We start from the raw sequence: 24,890 nt of genomic DNA, 5'->3' as shown, positions 1-24,890 counted from the left end.
AAGCAGGAAAGAATACCCAATAGGGAAATGACAGTCTCTTCACCAGATGGTACTGGGAAAACTGGACAGCAACATGCCAAAAAATGAAACTGGACTTTTTTGCACATTGCACAAAAATAAACCCAAAATGGATTAACCACCTACATGTGAGACCTGAAACCATAACACTAGAAGAAAACATAGGCAGTAATTTGATTGATACTAGCTGTAGCAACATTTTTCTAGACAGGTCTCCTGTGGCAGCAGAAACAAAAGCAAAAATTGAAGCACGGGGACTACACCAAAATAAGAAGCTTCTGCATGGCAAAGGGAACCACTGACAAAACAAAAAGACACCCTACTGAGAGAAGATGTTTGCAAAGGATATACCCCAAAAGGGTGACTATCCAAAATATATAAAGAACTTACCACCAAAAAAAAAAAAAAAATCCTATTCAAAAATGGGCAGAGGACCTGAACAGACACCTCTCCAGAGACCACATACAGATGGCCAACAGACACAGGAAAAGGTGCTGAGCAGCACGCATCACCAGGGAAATGCAAATCAAAACCACAAGATCTGGGCGCCCGGGTGACTCGGTTGGTTAAGCGTCTGCCTTAGGCTCAGGCCACCATGCTGGGGTCCTGGATTGAACCCCGAGTTGGGCTCCCCTGCTGAACAGGGAGCCTGCTTCTCCCTCTTGCTCTGCTGCTCCCCCTGCTTGTGGTCACTCCCTCTTTCTCTCTCTTTTGCTCTCTGTCGAATAAATCAACAAAATCTAAAAACCAAAAAAACAAAAAACAAACAAACAAAAAAACCAAAAAAACCCCCAAAAAACCAAAAAGACAAAAAACCCACAAGCGACAGATATGGCTAGAATCGGAATCGTACACTTGTGAGAATGGCTAGAATCAAAAAGATAAATAACATGTATCGGTGAGGATGTAGGGGAAAAAGGAACCCTTGTGGACCGTAGGCTGGGAATGCAAAGTGGTGCAGCCCCTCTAGCAAACCGTATGGAGCTTCCTCCAAAAATTAAAAATAGAGCTACCCTGTGACCCAGGAATTCCATTACTGGGATTTCTACCCAAAGAAAATGAAAACACTAATTCAAAAAAATATGCACCACTATGTTTATTGCAGCTTTTGTCCACTTTTAGGCAAATATATCAAGATGTGGTGTGTACACACACACACACACACACACACACACACACACACGAATATTACTTGGTCATAAAGAAGAATGAGATCTTGCCTTCTGCAGCAACATGGATGGGCCCAGAAAGTATAATGTTAAATACCATAAGTCAGAGAAAGACAAGTACAATTTCACTCATTTATGGAATTTAAGAAACACAAATAACAAAAGAAAAAAAAAACCCAGGCTCTTAAAAACAGAGACCAGGGGGAGGGAAGTCGGGGGCACGCGTGCAACAGCCAAAGGGATTAAGAGTGCACTTAGGACCAGCAAGTAATTCATGGAGCTGATGAGTCACTATCTCGTATCCCCGAAGCTAATAGGACACTGGAGCTTAACTACTCGGGAGCTGAATTTTAAAAAAAGGGTACACGGGCTGGGACGGGCGCTGCCGCCCAGGGCTGCTGCAGCATCATGTTGGACATCCAGACCTAACCTGACACCGTCCGTTAGTTACGCTTCCCCAATGGAAAGAATCGAAGGTGCCCTTCATCCCTTCCCTGGTGCCACAGTGCCCTGTACCCCGCCTTCCTGCCCTGTGCAGTCCCCCGACCGTCCCGAATAGTATGAACTTTACAATCATACCAGTCCAGCGCGCCCCAGGCGTCTCCCGCGGCCCTGGCACCACCCGGAGCCCCAGCACCTACCGACTCACCGGGGCAGAGGGTGACGTGGAGCCTCTGCGGGACGGGCACAGGCCGGTGCCCTCGCGAGCAGGCCCGGGGTGGGGGCGGGGGCGGTGGCCGGGCTCCCTAATTCACAGGCACCGCCGGCCGCTGTCAGGAGCCCTGAGCAGGCCCGTTAACGCCCTGGTGGGCCTGGGGAGCATGATGTTAAATGTGCAGGTTTCAGGAATGACAGAGGGACAGGGCAAGCCCCCTGCTCGTCTTTTCCACAGTCATCTAGAAGCAGAGGCCTTTCGGTCCCTGTCCCCTTCCCCTGGGCCGCAGAAGCACAGCGGGCCTAAGGTGCCCGAAGGCCTCCGGCTACCACCCGGGGGGGTGGGGGGTGCCCTCACCTTCCCACATCTTCCTAAATCACGACGACAGCGGCTTCGAGTTTTAATAACGGTTCCCATCACTTTTAAAAATATCCCTACCGTGTGCCAATCCCGGGGGGTAAGTGCTTTTGCGGGACGTTGACAGTACGGTCGAAAGCTGGCGGCTGTCACCTGCTGCCACCCAGAGATACCAGTAACGATCGCTACCAGGGTGTGTCGGCAACACACGAGCCTCTGCTAGATTGTCGTTCCCACTGCAACTTATTCTGATGAGAATGTACAATTCTGATGCACCCGTGCCTGTTAGGGCAATGCCAGGAAGCCTACAACTACACACATCGGGGGATTTCCTGTCATTTATAGAAATTCAACACAATATGCTTCTTGTTGAAGGTCTAGTGTTGGCCTGTTTACTCCCCTGAAACGGTCTCAATGTCAGTCTCCAAAATTGATTAACCTAAAGTAAAATCACAACTATATAGGATTTAAAAAAAAAAAAAACTCTCTTTAATCCCTTCCACATAAATGATGGCTACATTAATATCATTCTATACTTTTGGCTCTCGCCCATCTAATAGATTTATTCTAGTACAACCATAAAAACTGTTAAGGGAAATGAGAAAACAGCATAGGGGATTATTGCTCTTAGCATTTAATAGCGTTCGAGTCTTGATGCTTGTTTGCATTCGCTTGGAATAAGTATCTCAGGGAAAATTAAGTTCTAAGCTGAGGCTACCATTTGAAATCCCAGAAAGGGCTCCTGGGAATAGTTTGGCTTTTTTTGTGACAATAGATTTTCTGATGAAGTACACCATTCCCTAATGAAAAAAGACCTGGCACTGCTTCACATGATAAAATGTGACCAAGGCGAGGAACGTGATGATCAGTTTGGGAACGCGTGTTTTAATAAAAGGAACAGGATATCGGCTGTGCTTTGGCAGGACATACCCCAGAACATCCTGAGAGCCATTGTCCCAGCCCACAGATGATCCCCACCACGCTGCAACTGTGCGCGTTCCCACTGACATCACTGACAATGCTGGCGTGGGGACAAAGGCCCAATCCAAACGCGGTCCTGTTGGACTCCGCTTCGTTAGAGTCGCATCAGAAACCAATCCAGCTCCCCTGCTTGCTCTCCCACCCTACAAAAACCCTACACCAGGGGAATCAGAGGCTCAGCGGAGCTACTCGATATGTACATCTCCAGGGAAGTGGAGAAACAGGAATAAGAAAATAGCAGTTGTAGAAAGGAAAAGGCAAATCTTAAAAAAAAAAAAAAAAAAGTGACCCAGTAAAACGTGATAAATGTGAAATAAAGAAGATGCAGAAAAAAGTGGAGTCTGATTTGTCCAGGTTCACAGGACTGTGGAACCTTTTAGCTCTGGAACAATCAACAGGTCAGCGAGTTCAAGCGGGGATTACACTTGGTTTTAACCACATTTTACAAAAAGATACGAACGCAATAGGAACTTGACCATAGTGGCAACGCTGAAGTTTACATACTCATTAATAAAAACCAGTTTACATTACCCGCATAAACGCCTGATGGGTTCTGCAGTTAGGCACTTTGCTCGACACTTTCATGCTGCCCGTAATCACATCAGATGTCCCATTAGAAGAAAAGTAAAATCTCGATGGCGAGTCTATCTTCCGGTTCACGTCCAGACTCATGTTATAAAGCAAAACTGCAAAATGTAGAGAGAATTGCAATTAATATAAATAATTACTCAAAAGCATGTATTTATTTATTTATTCATTTATTTTACTACTTCTTGAGTCAAAAGAGTCAAAATTATATCCAATACTGGAAATATCTTAAATTCTCTTTTTGAAGATGGCTTTTAAAAACTAACCTAAAATGTGGGAGAGGAAACAGTTTAAAAATTAAAATTGCAAAAATTGTTACAAAAAACATAGGTGTTTCTCTAGGTTTCTACTCGTAACTATTAACATCTTTAGTTATTTAATCTTCCTGCAAATAAAGGTTTCAAAACTACAATACTAAAAACTATTACTACTAATGAAAAATCTTAAGTTCCAGATTCCTTTGGAGTCCTTAGAACACGGCACTCACATGTTACTTGCGATAATTCTATCTTGTGTGGTTACGTAAATAATTTTGTATACGGTTAGGTTCATGTCTTTCTGTTTGTTTCTGACTTGAGAGGTTGCTGTTTATTATTCTTAAAAATGTGGTGTGAACAAGGGACTCAGAAGTTAAAGCTTTGTGAATAGTTTACGCAAAGAGGTCTCCTTTTCTAGCACTAGACCATGATTAGTCTCCCCTGTTTTTTATTGGCTTCCAGTTTGACCTTCCAGTGTCACTTTGCAGAAAATATAGACATTCTCTCAATATTCTGGCCATCTGGTAAGATTTACTTCAAATCATAAATCATCTGCTGAAGAATAGCCTCAATAAGCAAAAATATAAGGAAAATTAACAAGTAATCAAAAAAATTCCAAGCCAGGTATTATTACTAAGAAAATGAGAGCCTTTTTTAAAAATATATAAATCTAAAAGGGTTCTTTGTGGGGCGCCTGGGTGGCTCAGGGGTTGAGTGTCTGCCTTTGGCTCAGGTCGTGACCCCGGGGTCCTGAGATCAAGTCCCACATCAGGCTCCTTGCGGGGAACCTACTTCTCCCTCTGCCTGTGTCTCTGCCTGTCTCTCTGGGTCTCTCATGAATAAATAAAATGTTTAAAAAATAATAAATATATTGCTTCTTTGCAAAACAAGCTATCTCTAATAGTCTGTGGAGATATCACTCATTATATAGGAGCAACAATTCATAAGTGATATTTTAAAGAATTTATGTAATTCCTGAAGTGTTCGTTCATATTTTAGGAGTGACTGTCTCTCCTGGAAGGATTTTATCTACCTATTTCAAGGAAACCTAAGTATAAAATGTATATTACCTCTACAAATTTCAAATAAATCTTTTAACCTTTCTTTTATTTAGGAAATAAATTACAAAGTCCAAATCAGTTGGCTTCAAAATTATAATCACTGAGATTCAGTGCCTCAGAGGTGGAGCTGCAATTGAAATAGCTATCTACCATTCATCACTGTGAGTTCACACAAAAAAGTAAATTAAAAAAAAAAGGGTGAATAAAAATCCACTCGCAGTAAGTGGCAAAACATCTTGGTTTTATAAACATGCTTACCATGTGAATTATTTCTCCCAAGGACTCATTTTATGCGACCGTAGAGCTCGTTTTTGTAACACTGTTGTGATTATTTATGGGTTTCATATACTGGTTTTCCACCATTTTTTAAAATACCTGGTCACAATGGAATCGGTAGTAAAACAAGCACTGATTTTATGTAAAGGGAAATAGTTTTTATCTGTTTAACGTGTGTTTTTCAGATCATCCACCGGGGTGAGTGCATTTCTGTGTTACTGGGGTCGTGTTCAGGAAGTCCCACTTCTCCGATCTGCAACCTTACAGTTTGCCCCCGCCCCCCCGCCTGTCCTACTACTGCAGCTCTAGCCAGCACTTCTGCAGTGCACTATTAAAAAACGAGTCTGAAAAAAATAAAATAAAAAACGAGTCTGATCTAAAGTAGGTACACCAGGCTCACTCTGTACCTCTCATTACAGGCCAATTCAGACTGAGACCTCTGTTAAGTATCCATGGCCTGGTTCAGTGTATTTGCTACCCTTCACGACCTTTAGAGGACGGATGAGAGGTTGCAGAGTCCTGAATACGATCAACTCTTGGTAGGGTCTTGCGTGGCTCATGAACTTGATAGATTATTAACGTCCAAGTAAAAAGCCCAGGTATGCTTCTCTCCTACCGCTGGCTAGTTTCCTTAGTAGTTATCCTAATATTAGCTTAAGTGTAACATAATTAGGAACATAACCTGCTCAAAAAAAAATGGAATATTCACAGAGTCACATATATGTGATTTGAGATGAACCCCAGTTTTGCATGAGCCATTTCAATGCTACTTTCCTCCAGAGCAGACAACGGAGAGCTACCTACGTAAAGGGAGAAGGACCTGGCGCTCAGGAGCTGACAGTCACAGAAAATCCTTAAGAGGTGTGTGCTATTTGTGGAAATTGGAATCAGGGTCTTGATTTGAGACAAGCATCTTCCATTACTCAGAGGACAGAATAGAAAGGAAAGACTCTTCCTTTCTCAGGCCCTCCAACGTAAGCCAGATCCAGCTACACGAGGAGTCCAGTCCAACAGAGGAGAAGCTGTGGGGTAATGTTCTCTCTTACATAGTAAGCCCAGCTTAGCTCCCCCTAACACAGCAAGGGATACTCTTGCTTTCCTTCATGTAGTAAGTTCTAGATACCTGTGGCCTCTTACGGTGGCACGCTCACTGGTTAGAATAGCAGGAGAACCCGAGAGATGAGGCAGTGGGGTGTATCTGCCTCTAAGGTGAAACACAGTGAGGGCCCAGAACGAGCAGAGGGAGAAGAACAAGTGGGGTACGCCGATCAGGGTCAATTCTGCAAGGGCCCCTTACCAATATAGCCTGGGACCTCTTTGCCCTTATATGAGAAACACAGCGTTAGATCCATACACACAGAAGGCAATCCATTTTCAACACAGTCAAAATTTGTTCTATTTACTGACTCAGGATGGTTTAAAGACGCTTCAACAATCACTACAGGTCTTGTCCTGAGAAAGAAACAAAATCAGCAGTATTAGTTGCAGGATTATTGTACCTTAAGAAAAAAAAAATTGCATTTGTTTGGTCAGTTGCCCTTGTCCAAGTAACTTCATGAACTTGCTTGACTGACGCTACGTGCATTCTCAATTACATTTCTGTGCATGAATCAAGAGACGTTTTTATTTAAATCCCTAAAAATACTGACTTTGCCTGATGATTTAATTGTAATAGCCATGTAGGGTGGAATGAGTATCCTAAAGTTCAATAACATTTTAGAATACCAAACAACAAAAGCACACTATGAGGTCACCACCATTGTGGATTTTAAAAATTACCTCCTATCATTTACAACCAAGCCCGATTGTCATCGCTCAGTGAAACGCACCAACCTCACCTTAGCAACACAGCAGAATCGGAACGAAAAGCGCCAACTGCCACATCTGGAGGATGAAAAACAACAGATTAATGAACATCATTAGTCAGAGCGAATTACTTTTCAGCCATAAATACTTAACTAGGTATCACCTTTTGACTATATCAAAACACTATTTACAGAAAATTAATTGGAAAAGATATACTTACATCGTAGGAGTCATTCCACATTTGTCTGAGTCTATTCATCTAGAATAACATTCATCCTTTCACAATATAAACAAACTTTATGATAAAAATAGGACATAAAGATAAGCTTAAGGAAAAAAATTTTAAACCACAAACATTCACCCAGGAATCTCCTCTCAAAAAAGTCTTTCTTTTCGGCATCTTACGTTGGATTTATTTTCATGTGTGCTTTTCATTTTTTCAAGAACAAAGGATAAAAAGTCAAGTAACTAACACTGTAAAGCTGAGGAATTATTTGATCGCTTCTGACCCCATCCTTGAATTCAAAAGAGCTTCAAAATGAAGGAAATAAGTTATCAGTAAATTAGAACTTTTCCATACCAGTTTTATGTACTTTGCAATGAGGTAACATCCACAATAGAATTCACTTCAATTTATGAAATAGGACTTTATACTCACCTACATATCCATTATTATCTGCATCAATTTGTCCAGATATAGACTGTCCAAACATACTTAGTGATTTGCTGATTTGAAGTCCTTCAATTCTCTGAAAAATAGGTACATTGAATGGGAAGCAGTTTTTGAGCACTGAATATCTCAGAGAAACAATGGTTTAGTTAAATAATGAGCCTCACAACAGCCTGGCACATTTCCCAACAAAAAGCACTTAAGCCAGATACTTGCATCTAAGAGAAACCAAAGTTTCCAGCTTGAGTTGGGCAAGTGACTAGAAAAAGAAAAAAAAACAATCCTCAGTTTGTAACTAGAAAAAAAAAAATCACAAAGACAAAACTATATAGCACAGATATTAAGCTGTCCTGACTCCCCTCTCCCCAGGCTCTGGATTTATTTCCTGGGTGAACACGAATAACCAGACAAGGAATTTGGAAAACGAGCCACATGTCGTCACTTAGTGGAGCCTACTACTCAGGCTCAGGAAGAAAGGCACCCTCTTGAGCCACGTTGCTTCCTAGCATGTGACAACTGAAGTCAGACATGTGTTTCCTATTGCCCAGGTCTGATTTCACATCCAGATGCTGATTTACATGCGTCAGGCTGCCATCCATGCTAAGAAAAGAAGTTTTTCCTACACAAGTATAGATTTTTCCCGTTAAATATGGAGAGCCATTCGCCTATTTTGCTCAATCAAAAATAACAGTATTAGCAAATATTTCCATAAAAGTCATCTTTGGAAAGACTTTTCTTCTCTGCAGGTGTGTAGAGTATTTTCCAGGCACTGAAAGGCCCTGATTTGTCAAAAGGCCCAAGTCAAGTCAGAGTCAGATCAGGGAACTTTATTAAAAGCTCCCTTCTTGCAGCCCTGCCCTGAAAGGAGCAGAGAATGGTGGGCTTGCTCTCCCCCCGGCCCGGGCGAACCCCCCAAAACACGGGGCTCAAGGCACAAGGCAAGACACAGTTAATCAAAGCCACATGGGCTTATTTGCAGCAAGTACAGATACCATCTCAGAACATAAGTTTGTGGAAAGCAAAGAAAATCTTTAGTAGGTTATGAGCAAATGAGAATGGACGTCAACGAAAACTCAGTTACAGGGCCAAAAGAAAAAAAAAAAAAAAGAAAAAGAAAAAAAAGGATTTCAGATTCTTAATGATCTTTAAAACAAGACCACCTACTGTTATTATAAGAAAAGGGTGAAAAAGAATATATTAGGTACTTGAAGGAGCCAATTAAGAAAAACAAGTCGACGTCAAACTGGACGTTTCGGGGACCATTTATTACCAATATGCTGCCTTTGCAGACAGAACAGCTTCTACCTGTGAGAATGCCGTGGAGATCCCGTCTGCTCGGCCGTTGTAAATATAAACGGCACCGCGCAAGTCGTCTTCTTGTGGAGCTCCAACCGCCACATCTACGCCAGGATTTCAAGGGCAGAAAATCAGTGCTTTGTAGAAGGAAGGCAACTCTGAAAACTAAGTTTCATGCCACTTTGTTCACTTCACAGAAGAAAAAGCTCCTTACCAAGAAACAAATGCTTCACTCACTACACAGGAAAAAAATTATATATATATATATAATATATATGTGATGTGTAATATATAACATATGTGATATATAATATATATGTCATATGTGATATATAATATATATGATATATAATATATATGTGATATATAATGTATATGTGATATATAATGTATAAAATATATGTGTGATATATAATATATACGTGATATATAATATATGTGATATACAACACATAATATGTGATATATATTATGTATCATATATATTACATATCACATATTGTGTATTATGTGATAATGTATAATGTATAATATATGTGATATATGTAATGTATAATATATATGTGATAATATATAATGTAGAATATATATGTGATATATAGGTGATATCTATCTATCTATCCGTCTCACAAAATGCACTCATCACCGTAACAGCGTACAGAACGGTGCAGAGGGTCAGGCCTGGGGGCAGCTCGGGCCCCAGCCCTAGCCCCAGCCTGAGGCCTGACTCATCTCTTAACCTCCCCGGGCCCCGTCTACACCGTGCGATCCTGAGCCAAACCCAGCCGCGGCCCAGGGCACAGCTGGGTCAAGGGTCCCGAGCACCCCCCAGCACATAACTCATCGTCCCTGGACGTCAGGAGCATAAGAAACCTCATGCTGAGCTCCGGGTTTTAACTTGATTTGCAAAAATGGGTTCTAAATTCCTGCTCCAGGGAAAGTGACGGCCTCTGCCCAGGAGAGCCCGGCACGCACGCGGCCCCACCCGCCCCCGGGGCTTCGGAAAGGGATTTTGGTCTGTAAAAGTGAGGACTGCGTCACTTTTAGGACTTGGGATTCACATCAAGTTATGGTGCCAGGAGGAAAAAAAATAAAGAGTTGATCAACTGCCGTAAGCAAGAGAAAACAAACTATGAAAGACACGGTGGCTCAAGGGCCATAAATATATAACTCACGGGCGAAAAAGAATATTCTACGGTTGCAAGAGCCTTTTGTTAGGGTCACAAGGGGTTACTTGAGCATCTGGGGTATACTCCTATATTTTGGGCACATTCATAGGTTTATTTACATGTAATGTTTTCTTATTACTTCAGTAGAAACTTAAATACACAGTTTGCTTTCATGATAGTCAATATTCAGTGGTTTATCAGATCTAAAACTTTTTAAACAACCACAGTGGTTAATTTCTGACTGCAATTTCAAGGAGAATAAAAACCTCTTTGATATATAATTCTATGCCAAATGCCGTGCAATTGGAAATTTTTTTTTTTTTAAAGTAGGCTCCATGTCCCATTTGGGGCTCAATCTCACAACCCTGAGATCAAGAGTCACCTGCCCTACTAACTGAGCCAAATCCTCTAAATTCTGTACAATTTCTAATGTCCTCAAAAGGTAAATGATAGGCACACCTTATGTTCATTGTTTAGACATAGTGAGGCTGCTCTCTTTTGACTTGTGCAAATTATTTAAAATTCTCACACAATCATACCCACTCACTGATTCTGTGGACAACTACTGAACATCTACTGTATTCTGGGGCATTTTCCAGGAGCTGGTCATACAGGGTGGTACCATGAAGAGGAACTCTAGTAGGAAGAAGAGAGGTAAACCAGAATAAAAACACCACATATGAGCCGGTGGTGGAAATTAGGGAAGACTTCACCTAGAAGGGGAAGCCCAGGCTGAGATTCAATATATACAGGCCACGGCCAGAAGAGGATGGTGCAGGCAGTGTAGACAGAGGGGACAGCCTGCGTAATGGCAGGGGACAGAGGGGCAACATGGCCCATGTAAACAGTGGCAGTTGGCTTGAAACACCTGGAGCCATATATGGGCAGAACTAAACACTCACAGGAACATCAGAGGAAGGAGTGGGAAGGGAGAGAGAGAGCAGGGAAGAGGACGAGGGAGGTAAGGGCAGGAGTGGGGGGAGAAGTACCCTGTGTCCACAGAAGACAAGGCCAGTCATGGATGCCATTTGTCAGGGCTGCTTTATACTTCAACCACTGAGGCTGCACCCTTGGTAACTAAAATTCTGTGTCTTGATCCTTGACAGGATGTAAAGGAAACATGTCCGGGCTAGGAAGTTGCTGATATGTGGAAATTCTCGAGATAACATGTACTAGCAGTAGTGATGCCGGGCAAATCTCTTTGAAATAATACAAAGGGGCCTTTTCAAATGAAATAGAGAAAGGCCCAGATGTCATTCCAAGCAGAAGACGAGGAGGTGATAGTCTCCTCCTATCTTATATACAGATCTCAACTCCGACTTGCTAGGATTCCATTTGGATCTCTCATATGATATCCTAAAATTTTAGCAATCATAATTATAAGGAAAATACTTATTGGTTGTTTTTTTTTAATGCCTGTGCAGGTCAATTTGGGGTACAACATACTGAACACACACTGACGTACTTGACAATTTTTTTTCTACTTTCCATCTGAACATTTTATTTCATTGTAAATCACAGCCATCGTTGGTATAATCACAATATTTTAACATCAGCTAGCACATGACGTTTGTTACAACGCATCCACCATGCGAGGGGCTTTACACATACTAACTCACATAACTCTTTACTCCTTCAAATAAGTACTTGTTGATCCTATCTTCAATGAGGAAACTGAGGCACACAGTGTCACCTGCTCACGGTCACAGCTAGGATGTGAAGAAGCTGAGCTATAAACCCTGCCTGCAGTCTGGCTGCAGAAGCTGTGCTCACCCATCACCAGGCTTTACAGAACTGCTAACACTACGGGCTATATCCAGTGTTTTCCTCTCCTGGAAACTTTTCCTGCTCTGTGTCAAAGAACTGCTCAATTAACAAGTTGAGAATATATCCACATATATTTTAGGAGCACATAAAATAATAATACAGCTTCTATTTTACAATTATAGCACTTTGTCATGGCTCTGCTCAAAAAAAAAAAAAAAAAAAAGAAAATTCAAACATCCAGTCTTAAAGTCATGTAAAAATGTCAAGGAGAAAGGGCGCCTGGGTGGCTCAGTCGGTTGGGCGTCTGCCTTCTGCTCAGGTCATGATCCTGGTCCTGGGATCAAGCCCCGCGTCAGACTCCCTGCTCAATGAGGGGTCCACGTCTCCCTCTGCCCCTCCCCAGCTCAGGCTCTCTAGAGCACATGCTCTCTCAAATAAAATCTTAAAAAAAAAAAAATGGCTCGAGGTGAAAAATCCTAACCCCCAAGTCAGTGGTTTTGTCAAATCTATTTTATGGATGAAATCTAGAATGCTGCCCGCCAGCCATGTAGGTCTATTCATGCACCCGTTCTCTAACTTCCTCATATTCTGGATGAGATTTTCATGCTAGACTCTTACCAAATTGGTCATCTCCTTAGGAAAGGCCTTTGCTTTGCTTTTCTAAGTACACAGGAAACAACTCATTTTTTTTTTTGAATTAAAAAAAAAAAAAAGGACAGGATATGATGAATGCAAAAATAACTTAAGTCTGCTATGGAAAGCACCACAAAAGTGTGCATGGTTAAGAGGACATTCCATCTGACTTGCATCTATGACAGGAGGTGGAAGGAAAAAGAACAGGTGAGATTTTATTTTTTTTCAAAGATTTTATTTATTTATTCATGAGACACACACACAGAGAGACAGAGACACAGGCAGAGGGAGAAGCAGGTTCCCTGGTGAGCAAGGAGCCCGATGTGGGACTTGATCCCAGGAATCCGGGATCAGGACCCAAGCCAAAGGCAGATGCTCAACCACTGAGTCAACCAGGTGCCCCTTTCATCCTTTTTCTATACAATCCCACACAGGACTTCCATGGACACAAAGTAACTTCATCCATCCCCCCCCCCCCCCAGGAAAATTAAATATGGAAGTTGGATAAAGGACTAGGGAAACACAAAGAAAAATTAAACCCAGGTGCCTGGCTTTCTCACCCAGGCAGACATGGTAGGAAGGGCTTGAGTGGAGTACTGAGCCTGCTCCCAAATCAGCAGGGTCCTGGTTAATATCTAAGTGTACAAAATCTTTACTACTGGCCAAATAAAAATGCTATTCAGCCATAAAAAAGAAAATATCCTGCCATTTGTGGCAACATGTATTTTCTTGGAGGGCATTTTACTCTGTGAAGTCAGAAAAAGACCAACACTGTATGTTATAGGTGGAATCTAAAAAAACTCTAGGGACAGCTGGGTGGCTCAGTTGGTTACACATCTGTTTTCGGCTCAGGTCATGATCCCAGGGTCCTGGGATCGAGCCCCATGTTGGGGTCTCTGCTCAGTGGGGAGCCTGCTTCTCCCTCTCCCTCTGGTGCACACCCTGCTTGTGCTTTCTCTCCCTGTTAGAGAAATAAATAAATGAAATCTTAAAAAGAAATTTTAAAAATCTAAATTCAGAGAAACAGTTCAGATCGGTTGGCTACCAGAGGCAAAGGATAGGAGGATTCGGTGAAAAGCTCAAAGGGTACAAATTTCCAGTTCCAAGACAACCTTCTGGAGAAGCCATGTACAGCATGAGGACTGTACATTTACAGTTACAGACATCGCCTTGTTTAGGTCAAAACTGTCAAGAGTACATCCTAAGTTATCACAAGAAAAAAAATTATAACAATGTGAGGGAACATATTAACTAGACTCCCAGAGGTAAATAATTTTGCACCATAAAAATGTGCAAATGTGTATTTTTGTGGAAAAAAAAAAGAACTGAGACCTAGAAAAAGATACGCAAGCATGTACTGAAGTAAACCAGTATTCATGTAGCCACTAAATGTAAAAACGTAGTGAATTATAAATGAAATTATAAACAGCACAAAATACGCTAATTACGTTGAAGATGCTGAATTATTAGAAACAATGGGTTGAATGACCATCTTCCGGACACAAAGGCACTACCTTTAGGAGTAGAGAGCTGAAGACTCCAGGATGCAAATGCTGCCCGAAGCCTAGGTCTTCACTGCAGCCCACAAAGCCTGCCTGGTGCCCTTAGGGGCTCCCCCATCGTTCCTCCCAAGTCTCCCAAAACACTCTCTCACACACCACTGGGAAACTGCCTGGGCCTCTCCCAGCTACTGGAGTGACTGATCAGAAAAACTGACATTTTTACCACTCTGATTTTAAGAATTAATTCAGAGTTGTCATTGACATTTTGACGCCGCCCCCCCTTGACACACAATCACTTCTCATGTGCATGTATATAAGCATTATTTTAGTACATTCAAAACACTGATCTTCCTCAAATGTGTCAATTAAAACAAGATATATAAGCAATCCTAACAAAGTATTTTACTAAATGATTATTTGAGAAGGAGGGTGGGGGGACAAGCAGATTCCATGCTGAGTAATGGAGCCTGACCCAGGGCTCGATCTTAGGACTCTGAGATCATGACCTGATCCAAAAGCAAGAGTCTCACCAACTGAACCACCCAGTTGCCCCTAAATGATTTTCTTTCTAAAATAAAGAATTGCATCATCTCATAATATACATGAAATGTCAAGGTGCATAAACATGGCTTTATCCACATATATGAGGTAGGATCCTTAAATTCACCACTTGAGGTTTTCCTCTTGCATGTCTTAGTTTTATATTCCATTTCACTGTAAAATTATAGAACACGGTACCATCATTTCCTTTGTTTGCATGTATTATGGCATATACCCTGTACCTGGCCTGGTACACCTGACACAAAGTAAGTGCCCAGTGAATAACAGAATTGCTGACTCTTGGGAAGTATAACATCATAATAAAACCATATTGACGTTTTAATGTAAAACGTTGTGTCATAATAACCATAAAAAATATATACACTTCTTTCATTTTCAAAATAGAAAACTCTAGAAACAGTAATATCTGTACACCAAACTACACTCCTACATTTGAGAGTTTGTAATTCAATGTGATATATATTCTATAAATATTCAAAATATATATTTAATAACCTACTAACTTCCTTCTCAGAGACTAAGACCTTTTATGCATTTAAAGTAGAATGACGCCTTTAGGCATAAGAAATCAAACAAGTGAAAACTTCTACTACTCCTTCACTTATTTCTAGTATCCAAGTTTAAGTTTTGACCCAATATTATCATATACCAATTGCCAAGGATCATGCCAAGAGGAAAGACAATTCTGAGCCCTGAAAGAATCAAATACCTACTTGCTGAACTCTAGAAATTACACACACTCCTCTCAAACCCATTCATCATTCTATGCACAATTTTACCAGAGGTAGTTACCCCTCGGCATTAGATTTAAAAAACAATAAATTTTAAGAGGGAAGGCTGGTGCACACAGGTATTTCAACAGTAGGGCCGTTGCGCGACAGGCACAGTAATGACACTGCTGTCTATTCCGTCACGGAGAGGCTATCCTATCAATTGTTAAGTAGCCACCATTGTTGGGTCTGCCAGTTGCCCCCTCAGGTACTATGTAGGCTCTCTCCCACAATTCCCAAAAATCACCCCACAACGTAGCAGCTGAACAATGAATGCCTCGCACAACGGGCTTCTTACAGAACCCTCTCCAGCCCTGCAGCCAGCCTCTGCTGGGTCTCGTCCGTGTCTTTACTATACATGTAGTCAAATAATATACAGTCGAAGGAGTCTGATCAATTAAGAATCAATAAAGGACAACGGAGAGAAGTCAGATGTAACATGATAAAAAGAAAATAAACTTAGTGTAACATTCTGGCTCCGTTTGCTATAAAAAGGCAAATGACCTAAAACTCTAATCATGCTCTCTTCAGTGTATCTTTTTCAAAACAGAAATTAAGTACTGAATTAGATATTTTTAATTACCTTCAAAGCCATCATTATCAATGTCACCAAGATTAACTATAGATTCCCCAAATCTTGCAGCGTATTTGTCACTTCCAACGAGCTCGGTTTCCATTTCATTCATTACTGCTCCCTAGACAAAAAAAGGGGGAGAAAAGGCATCGTCATAACACTCCCTGACACCGTCACGCATGATTTACCGTTGTAATTGGATATGGATTTTTTTCTAATGCTTCCAACAAGTTGGACAAACTACAGGCTGAGCTTTAGTACACACATCTCAGTTCAATTCAATAAATATTTATCAAGTATGTCAACACATATAATAGTATGATTAGAGCTCAGAGGACATAAAAGTTGTCAAACTCATGATCCCTAGCTTTGAAAATCCAATAAATCATTTTGATAATTCAATTTAGCAAATATTTATTGAGTTCCTACTCCAGGCAATGCACTATGCAGAGTGAACAGGCAAAAGAGGACAAGGCAGTGTGTGTCTAAGACATGCTCCCCTACCTGAAGAAGCCCAGTTACAGGGAAGGGTTAGCACATACATGTGAATCACTCGGAAGTACAAACTGCTTTGTATTGTCAAGAAGCAAGGACAGCACATCTAATTGTGAAAGCAGGGGGAGATTTCATAAGAGATTATATTCAAAGTGGCTATTGCATGGTGGACATGATTTTGATAAACTGTATTATCAGCAAAACAAATTCCAAAGAATTTGACTACTACAAATGGCACAGATAATGAAGGAGACCAAAGAAAAGTCAGACTGAGGTGTTATGGTGTGGGATTTTGAATACGGAGGGAAATTTACTCTCAATCTAGGGAATGGAAAGTCACTGAAGGTTTCTGAGTTGAGCAGTTGGCACAACTGAAGCTGGCCTTCAGAACCTTAGCAATGGAACTGCAATAGTGAAACATGAATTTGTCAACTGCTATCTCTCAAGTTGGAAGAGGAGTTATAACAACAAGACATTCAATAATGTTCTAATAATGAGTCCTTATAAGAACTAGTAGACCTCTTTCCAAACTCTGATCATGTCACTCCTTTGTAGTAAGAAAAAAAAAATCTATGCATTATTCATCATAGAGACTTTACTCTTCTTAAACAAGTCTATTCATCATTCCCGTAACCACACACGAGTTCTTTTCCTTGCGATTGTGAAACACCCTTCACCTGTTATTTTCCAACTAAAAAACTCCTAAACTTGTCTTGTTCAAATACTACTTCCTCTGTGAATCCTTGACCAAAGTGAACGGTTTCTTTTGCTTTGTACATATTACTAGTGTGCTATTTATCATGTTTTATTCGATTCTTTACTCTCATAGTTGTATCTTTTCTAGACCTGAGGTCCTAGGGGTCAGGTCTAAGAGGATTCTTGCCTATTTTCATAGTTCTTATTCCATTTCAGATATTCACTAAATGTCTATTTTTTAAAATGAGTAATTTTTTTTTTAATTTTATTTATTTATGATAGTCATACAGAGAGAGAGAGAGAGAGGCAGAGACATAGGCAGAGGGAGAAGCAGGCTCCATGCGCCGGGAGCCTGATGTGGGATTCGATCCCGGGTCTCCAGGATCGCGCCCTGGGCCAAAGGCAGGCGCCAAACCGCTGCGCCACCCAGGTATCCCTAAAATGAGTAATTTCTACAGACAGAATCATTGGCACCATAACCATTAAATGATTTTCATCAAGAAATAAGGGATAAAAGAACCTGGCTCCAAAGGAAATGCCTAACATAAGGAGAAAGGGCTCCAGGAAAGATGAGAAGGTGCAGACCTAAAGCAATGGAATGGCACTGGAGTTCCAAGAAGAGAGTTTCAAGAAGAGGTGATCACTCTTCAAGTATTCTCCAGTCAGAAAATGGTGACCAAGAGTTCTTTGGGGACTTCTGAGAGTTGTTTTAGTACAAGATCCATTCAAGTACCATCCTTTCTTGAGTTCATTCAAAAACAATTACCAAGCACCTATTTCTCCAGTACGTTTTCAAACCTTAAAGAGACAGCAGTAAACGAGACTGAGGATTCCTCTCTACACGGTATCTATACTCCAGTAGAAGAGACAATACTGAACTGAATCAATTTATAAATATAATGCGACATAGTAGTGCCATTTTAGAGAGTTAAACAGGTGATTCTTTGTTCCCTTCTAACTTCCTATGTCAGAGGTGTTAAAAGCTGAAATCAAATATGAAATTATCCCATGGTCAGCAGTGGTGCTTCAGGGGAGACATGAGGGAAGCACGATATGGTAGCCCAATGGGTAGGACTCCTTCCTTGCCCCTTCAGTGAAAGGAATATTCTTTTATCCATCTTTCCTATTAGGATTGCTTAGGATATCAATGAGGGAAAAAAGGATTACATATTGCCCTACTTTAGGTGTATATGATACTTTTTAAAGTGTTTCCATAAAGTTTAGTTGTAAAGAGAAGAAAAAGTAGGCAGAATGAGGATGTAACTAGTACAAGAAGGCCATTTATGGATAGGGAAATGTGAAATACCTATGAAAAAAAGTAATGCCTGATATTGCTATTAAGGAGATATGAATGATCACTTTGTAGAGGATACGCCTTTATTATTAAAGTTTAAACACAGTCTATGGAAATCCCAGTTTATTTATTTATTTTTTATTTTTTATTTTTTATTTTTTTTGGAAATCCCAGTTTATAAGTGACTTTGTTGCTCTATATTTGGAACTTCAAAAATCCCTTAGCTTCATAAGATAGTATTTTCTCTTTTGAATCATACAGTGTTGAGGCCAATGCTTAATATAGGAACTTATTAAATGCTTTAATACCATTAAGATTACAAATATCTTCTTGAAACAGATTATACATTGCTGAATCCTGACTAAAAATGCTGTACCTTAAGAGATGACCCAATTTTCTCACAAATCTCTTCTTGCTCTTAAATCAAAGGAACAGACCAGGAAGACCCCATTAAGGCCCTATCAATTGTTTTGATTTAATGCCAAGAAGATAGACTGGCAAGATAAGGCCAGCAGAACTCTTTAAACTGAATTGTGAAGTGGTCAGTCAGTCTCTACTCTACAATATCCCCCATAATGTGAAACTCAACCAGACCAATAATTACCTATTTCTACAACTACTATGTCCACTTTGGAATAAACTATGCGCATTTTATACACTTATCGGGAACACCATCTACAAAAATTGTGCCAATAAACATTTTGTCAAAACACATCTTGTTTCCTGTTTTCAAATCAATACATTAAAAAACATTTCATGCTTTATCTTCTACCTCTGGTAATATTTGTAATTAAAGACATTCACAACAGAACCAATAATAAAACCACATTTTGAGGGGTATAGAAAAATCATTTTTTCAAATTAGATTTGCATCCTAACAACAATTTCAACTGCCTGAAGAACAAGATGGGAGCAGAGAAGAAACCAGAACAATCGATCTCCTACTTCTGGAATATCAATATGGGACCGCTTCCCATCCATCAGCATGTTCCATTTTTAGAGCAGTAGTTCAATACCAGAGTTTTTTACTTTCATCAGTATAATAGGCCAAAGAATCGATGGTCTCAGAACTCTGGAATAAGAACAGCTTCAGTTTCTATCACAGTCCCATAAACAGCCTCCAGGTGGTCAGTGATTAGACTTACCCAGCCAGAGTTGATGTACACGAACACTCTGCCTTCCTCCCTGATGGTGCTCTGCATGGGAGCTCCCACAAGTAGGTCTGAGAAGCCATCTGCATTGAGGTCCACAGCACAAACAGAAGCTCCAAAGTAAGAGCCAAGCTGCCCCAAAACAAAACCAGAACCAGTCATCAAGGAAAAAAAGCAGGGCTATTCACGAAAGCCCTCAGTGAGACCACAGGTGGAGACGTTACCTTCTTTCCTTTCATTTCATGTAAGATACTTAGTTCTTTTGCCTCGATGCTGAATATGTATGCCTGCAATTAGGGAAGGAAGTAGACAAACTCAGGCTGCTATCACATGAAAAAATCTTCAGGGGATCAAAACATCAATTTTTGTGACTTGTAACTGCTCAAACGGATTTTTGAAAATCCTGCCCAGAGTAACTCAAAAGGTTTAGGGGAACCACATTCACAATAACATGACTTCCTTGCCAAACTGTCTCCTCAGAAACGCTGGTATGGATCCCGTAAGGCACAGAAAGCGTCATTTGTCTCACTTTTCAAAGACAGACTCAGGAAAGTTTAGTAATGTCCACACAGCAATGTAACAAAAACCAGAAACATCTTATTCTTTCTGGTTTTACCCCAAAACATTCAGCTGTCTCAACAGCGCATCATCTGTAAACTTGTTAACCAGTAAATACATTCCCTGGACATCTTGAGACAATTTTATTTCAAAAACAACTTACTCAAAGAAAGAAAAGCCTCATTTGACTTACAGAATTTTTCCTTAAAGCTTTTCTAATAAATTTTATCTAAAAGCCATGTAACTTTCACCACAAAATGCAGTGCACCACCGCTCATCATTTCTAGCCATCATTTCTTACAATTTTTTGCAATTCCTCCTTTAGTATCTCATTCTCTCATGCAATCTTTTTGAAACTTGGTGAAGAAATAAAATGTAAAAATGTATTTCTTACTTTACCAATCTGTTCATGTTGAGGGGCTCCTCCAACTATTTCAGTAGTATGTGGACTCCGAAAATGACCAGCTCCAACTGAGTACCCTTCAAACAAAGTAGGAGAATCATCATTTGCAATGGGTAAAATATATCACCATAAGTCCAGTCCTAGAATTAAATGAGACTGAATTCCAAAGGATGACACTAAACAGTTTTAAGAATATTTAGCATGGCAATATTCAAAACTGGTCACTTATTATACGCTTTAATTACGAGTACGTGTTATGAAACTAGGCACATGGCTGACATTTCTAAATCCTAGAAACTAAAGATAGCACTTTTACATTTGGTTAGTCTCTAGGAACTACCAGGACATGCTAGCTTCTAGGATTACAACCAAAACATTTTAGGTATCTAAAATACAACATTTTCAAGTAAAAGAAATTCCTAAACTTCAGCTTTTTCACCATGAAATCTTCCTATTGTGATAGAACTCTATGATGACACAAAAGGTAAAATATTTTATTACATGACAAAAGGCATAATACTAAGTTACATTTTTAAGATTTGAGAGAGAGAACATGCACAGGAGACAGGGGGCGGAGACGGAGAGCAATGCTCTTGCAGACTCCCTGCTGAGCACGGAGCACAGTGTGGGCCTTGATCCCAGGACCCTTGAGATCATGACCTGAGCCAAAACCAAGAGTTGGATGCTTAACCAATTTGAGCCACCCAGGTACCCCCTAAGTTACATCTCCTGTAACACTTCAAGTTATTCTCCAACCATAAATAAGTAAATGCTGAATTATAAATGAACTCCCTCTGTTTAAAAATGAATTCTTACAGTATGAATGGGGAAAAATAATACTTTTTCTTATTATAATTATTTCTGGGTTATAGGCTGCTGACATTTGAAGCACACGGTTTAAACAAAGCTGTGTTTTTCTAAGAAACTATAGGAAAAGCATCCCTTTAACTATAGCAGGGGAATTAATGCCAAGAAAATCTTGCGTTTTTGTAAAGATACAGACTATAAAGGGTCCTATTGCACAGGAGGAGGGGGAAATGGAGAGGGAGGAGGAAGAGAAGGGGAAGGAGAAAGATAAGAATAAACTCTGGGAAATATTCTAAGAACTTAGGAGGCAAAGGTCAACGGGCTGTTTTTAGATCCCTAGGCTTCATAATGTTGCCCATTGTCTGGAATGCCATCGACAGCCCCACTGGCTTTCATTTGGCCTTTTAAGAAACTACACCCACTCACTCAGACACGATGACATGAACCCCAGTAGAGGGCTTTCAAATGTTCCTTGGATGTGGTAAGCACATAACAGATGCAACCTTCACAACAACAGGTTAACTACATAAAGATACAAGCTTCTAGGAGTAAGCTAAAGCAGGAGCTCTATTCTGACAACTACATATTGACGGTTGTGATTACACACGTAAAATGCTCAGTTAAAGCTTCATAGATCATATTTTTAAAGTGAGTTTCTAAAAAAAATAATAATAAAATAAAGTGAGTTTCTGAACCCTTCAATAGCTACTGGCCGTTTGGATCTTTTGGAGAGACTAGTAAACATAAATAAGGGAAACTGTATCTAAGATGGAGAGGACTGGAGTTTCTCAAGGTATACCGTACCCAAATAACTCCCAAATTTGACTTGATTTTGTCTGTCTAAAAAAGCCTTGTATTTATTCGTAGTTATATTGTAGACAAAAAGAGATCCAGTCCAATAAGAAGATCCAGGGGCTCCCATCACAATTAAATCCTGTAAGGAAAAAAAGAATTTATCATCCTTTCAAAGCTTAATCCACCCAAAACCTCCTCCAGACATACATTTTAATAGTGATGAGAATACATTTTTTATAATACATTTCTAAAATCTGAACATTATATGAATTTAAAAACCTATCAGGAGAAAAAAGCCAAAGAAGCTAGCTTATGAATTTTTACCCGTATGCACAATTTCAGAAAAGAAACTCTCCATTCACACCTAGCAGTGGACTTTAAAATTGAAGCAAGGATCACAGAATACGAGGCGAGGCTGCTAGGAGATAGGCACTGTGGTTTCTGTTAAAGTAAGTTGTATCTGGGTAATTTATTAGGGCTTATTAAGGGGATAATCACAGGTTGCCAAAGAATAAAAAGTGGACTTAATTTATTCCTGTTTGCAAAAGAGATAAACTCACTAGTTTTCTTAACAATGTTAGCTTAGTAAAAAAATAAATACAGTGGTATTTGGGGCATATTTGGTGACAAATATTCAGGAAAGGGAAACAAAGGTAAAGTTAGAATGAACAGAGATATCTGTCTAGGGAATATGAAAACTTTTAGCAACCAAACCTAGAACATATTTCTAAATTTCCTAAACTCTTAAAAAAGGTCAATTGAAATATAAAAGGTGTTTTTTTTTTTTTAACGCAGCAGGTAATATTTATGGAAATTGTCAACCCAAGGCTGGATAAAGCCCAACTGCATAGATTCAGAAAACATTAATAAATTCCTAATGGGTTTTGGAGGGAAACTAGGAGGTACACCTATAACCTTAGACTGTATATCCTTGAGAGTCAGAGAAAAACAGTTTTGGGGAGATGTCTAATTTAAGAGGATATTAAATTTTTAAATCTCTCAATTCTCATCATTTAAAGATGTGGATTTATAGGCTTCTTTTCTCCCTCAACTAGTAATTAAAAGTAACATATTTGGATAGATATTGTAAATGTCTAAGTTACAGCAAATAACAGCTACTTTTGATTCCCATTAAATTCTTTTTTTTTTAAATTTTTTAAATTTATTTATGATAGTCACACAGAGAGAGAGAGAGGAGAGAGAGAGAGAGAGAGAGAGAGAGAGAGAGAGAGAGGCAGAGACACAGGCAGAGGGAGAAGCAGGCTCCATGCACCGGGAGCCCGACGTGGGATTCGATCCCGGGTCTCCAGGATCGCGCCCTGAGCCAAAGGCAGGCGCCAAACCGCTGCGCCACCCAGGGATCCCTAATTCCCATTAAATTCTTGATGCAAGTGATAAGCTTTGGTGTAGAATTTTAGTTGGTCTTACATGGCACAGCCCTCTTAAACATTAACCTTTTATCAAAATATATGCGGAATATTGAGTAGTAAAAATTAAGTCATAATACGCTCAAATTTAAGAGACATTACTCAGAGATTATACAATTTTTTACTGAAAAGCATAATACCACAGTCTAAATCTTAACTAAATTCCTATGTGTAAACATTTAAAGCAGCTATGTTTTGGACTATTACCTCGGTGTAAAAACTAGATATTCCGGCTTGACAGGATGCAAAATTTTCTCCAAATTTTCTCACGTAATCTAAACATGAAGTAGAAAAACAATTCCAGATTTCATTGAAAAATAGGCAGAATTTGCATTATTTTGTTAGTCTTTTAAATCCTTACAAACATAGCTTTTAAAAATGAGATAGTATAAAATGTAGACCTTAAAATAGTCACTTTGATAAAATGTAGTATCACCAATCTCTTTCATATTAATCCTCAAAAATATTCCTCCAAAATAATACAAATATTGTCCTCTGCCTCTTTTTCATGGGAGGAGCATGCAGCATACACCCAAAATAACTGTAAAGTGGATATCTAAGGCAGATGCAGGGCTTACGGCTTCCAGTCTCAGTTTGCATTTAAAATTGGTGTCCTAAGTTGTGCCTGGGAAAGTAACAGGGAGTCAAGATCTGCATGGAGATGGAGGGTCTCCTACTACAAAGCCCCCTGAATGGGAGGCCTTTGGAACTTATTAGGACGATGAAGCTTTGCTTCACCTGAAGGACTGACCTAAGGAAACCTCTATAAAAAATGAGAATCAGGACCCCCATCTTTGTTTTGGCTTTGCTAACCAGAAAAAAGTTAAATAAATTAAGACATTTGTAATTACTAGTCCTGGCCATGACCTATCTACATATCTTCTTTCTTTTTTTTTTTTTTTTTAATAAATTTCCCCATAGTGTTAGGTGATATAAGTTGCCATTTTGAATTTTTTTGGAGAATGTGGCTGAGTATATCTGACCACCGACAAAATAACTTCTGTGAAAATGTTTTAAAGTGTAAACTATAAAGCATTAAGAAAAAGAGAATGATAAACATACAGGATACTACACTGCATTGTATCTCAATTAAGAATTTAAAATTACCTTTTATCTTCTTCATTCATGTTCCAAGACATCACATAACACAGAGA

General features: G+C 39.8%; 1 protein-coding gene across 1 annotated transcript in view; it reads right to left on the bottom strand.

Moving 5' to 3' along the window:
- The window catches only part of ITGA4 (integrin subunit alpha 4), an 81,517-nt gene that overhangs the window by 37,397 nt on the left and 19,230 nt on the right, over positions 1 to 24,890 (bottom strand). The window contains exons 5-15 of the mRNA XM_026018386.2: positions 23,944 to 24,011; positions 22,319 to 22,448; positions 20,699 to 20,784; positions 19,971 to 20,033; positions 19,741 to 19,878; positions 16,120 to 16,231; positions 9,144 to 9,238; positions 7,827 to 7,917; positions 7,201 to 7,246; positions 6,660 to 6,814; positions 3,712 to 3,866 (exon numbers count right to left, since the gene is read on the bottom strand). Of these exons, the coding sequence (XP_025874171.1) occupies positions 3,712 to 3,866; positions 6,660 to 6,814; positions 7,201 to 7,246; positions 7,827 to 7,917; positions 9,144 to 9,238; positions 16,120 to 16,231; positions 19,741 to 19,878; positions 19,971 to 20,033; positions 20,699 to 20,784; positions 22,319 to 22,448; positions 23,944 to 24,011 (1,139 nt within the window). The remainder of the gene's footprint in view (positions 1 to 3,711; positions 3,867 to 6,659; positions 6,815 to 7,200; positions 7,247 to 7,826; positions 7,918 to 9,143; positions 9,239 to 16,119; positions 16,232 to 19,740; positions 19,879 to 19,970; positions 20,034 to 20,698; positions 20,785 to 22,318; positions 22,449 to 23,943; positions 24,012 to 24,890) is intronic.

Source organism: Vulpes vulpes, chromosome 3, assembly GCF_048418805.1.
Source record: "Vulpes vulpes isolate BD-2025 chromosome 3, VulVul3, whole genome shotgun sequence".
In the NCBI taxonomy this organism is placed as follows: Eukaryota; Metazoa; Chordata; class Mammalia; order Carnivora; family Canidae; genus Vulpes; species Vulpes vulpes.
The sequence above is the reverse complement of the archived record's forward strand: the minus strand, read 5'-3'. Positions and strand labels throughout refer to the sequence as shown.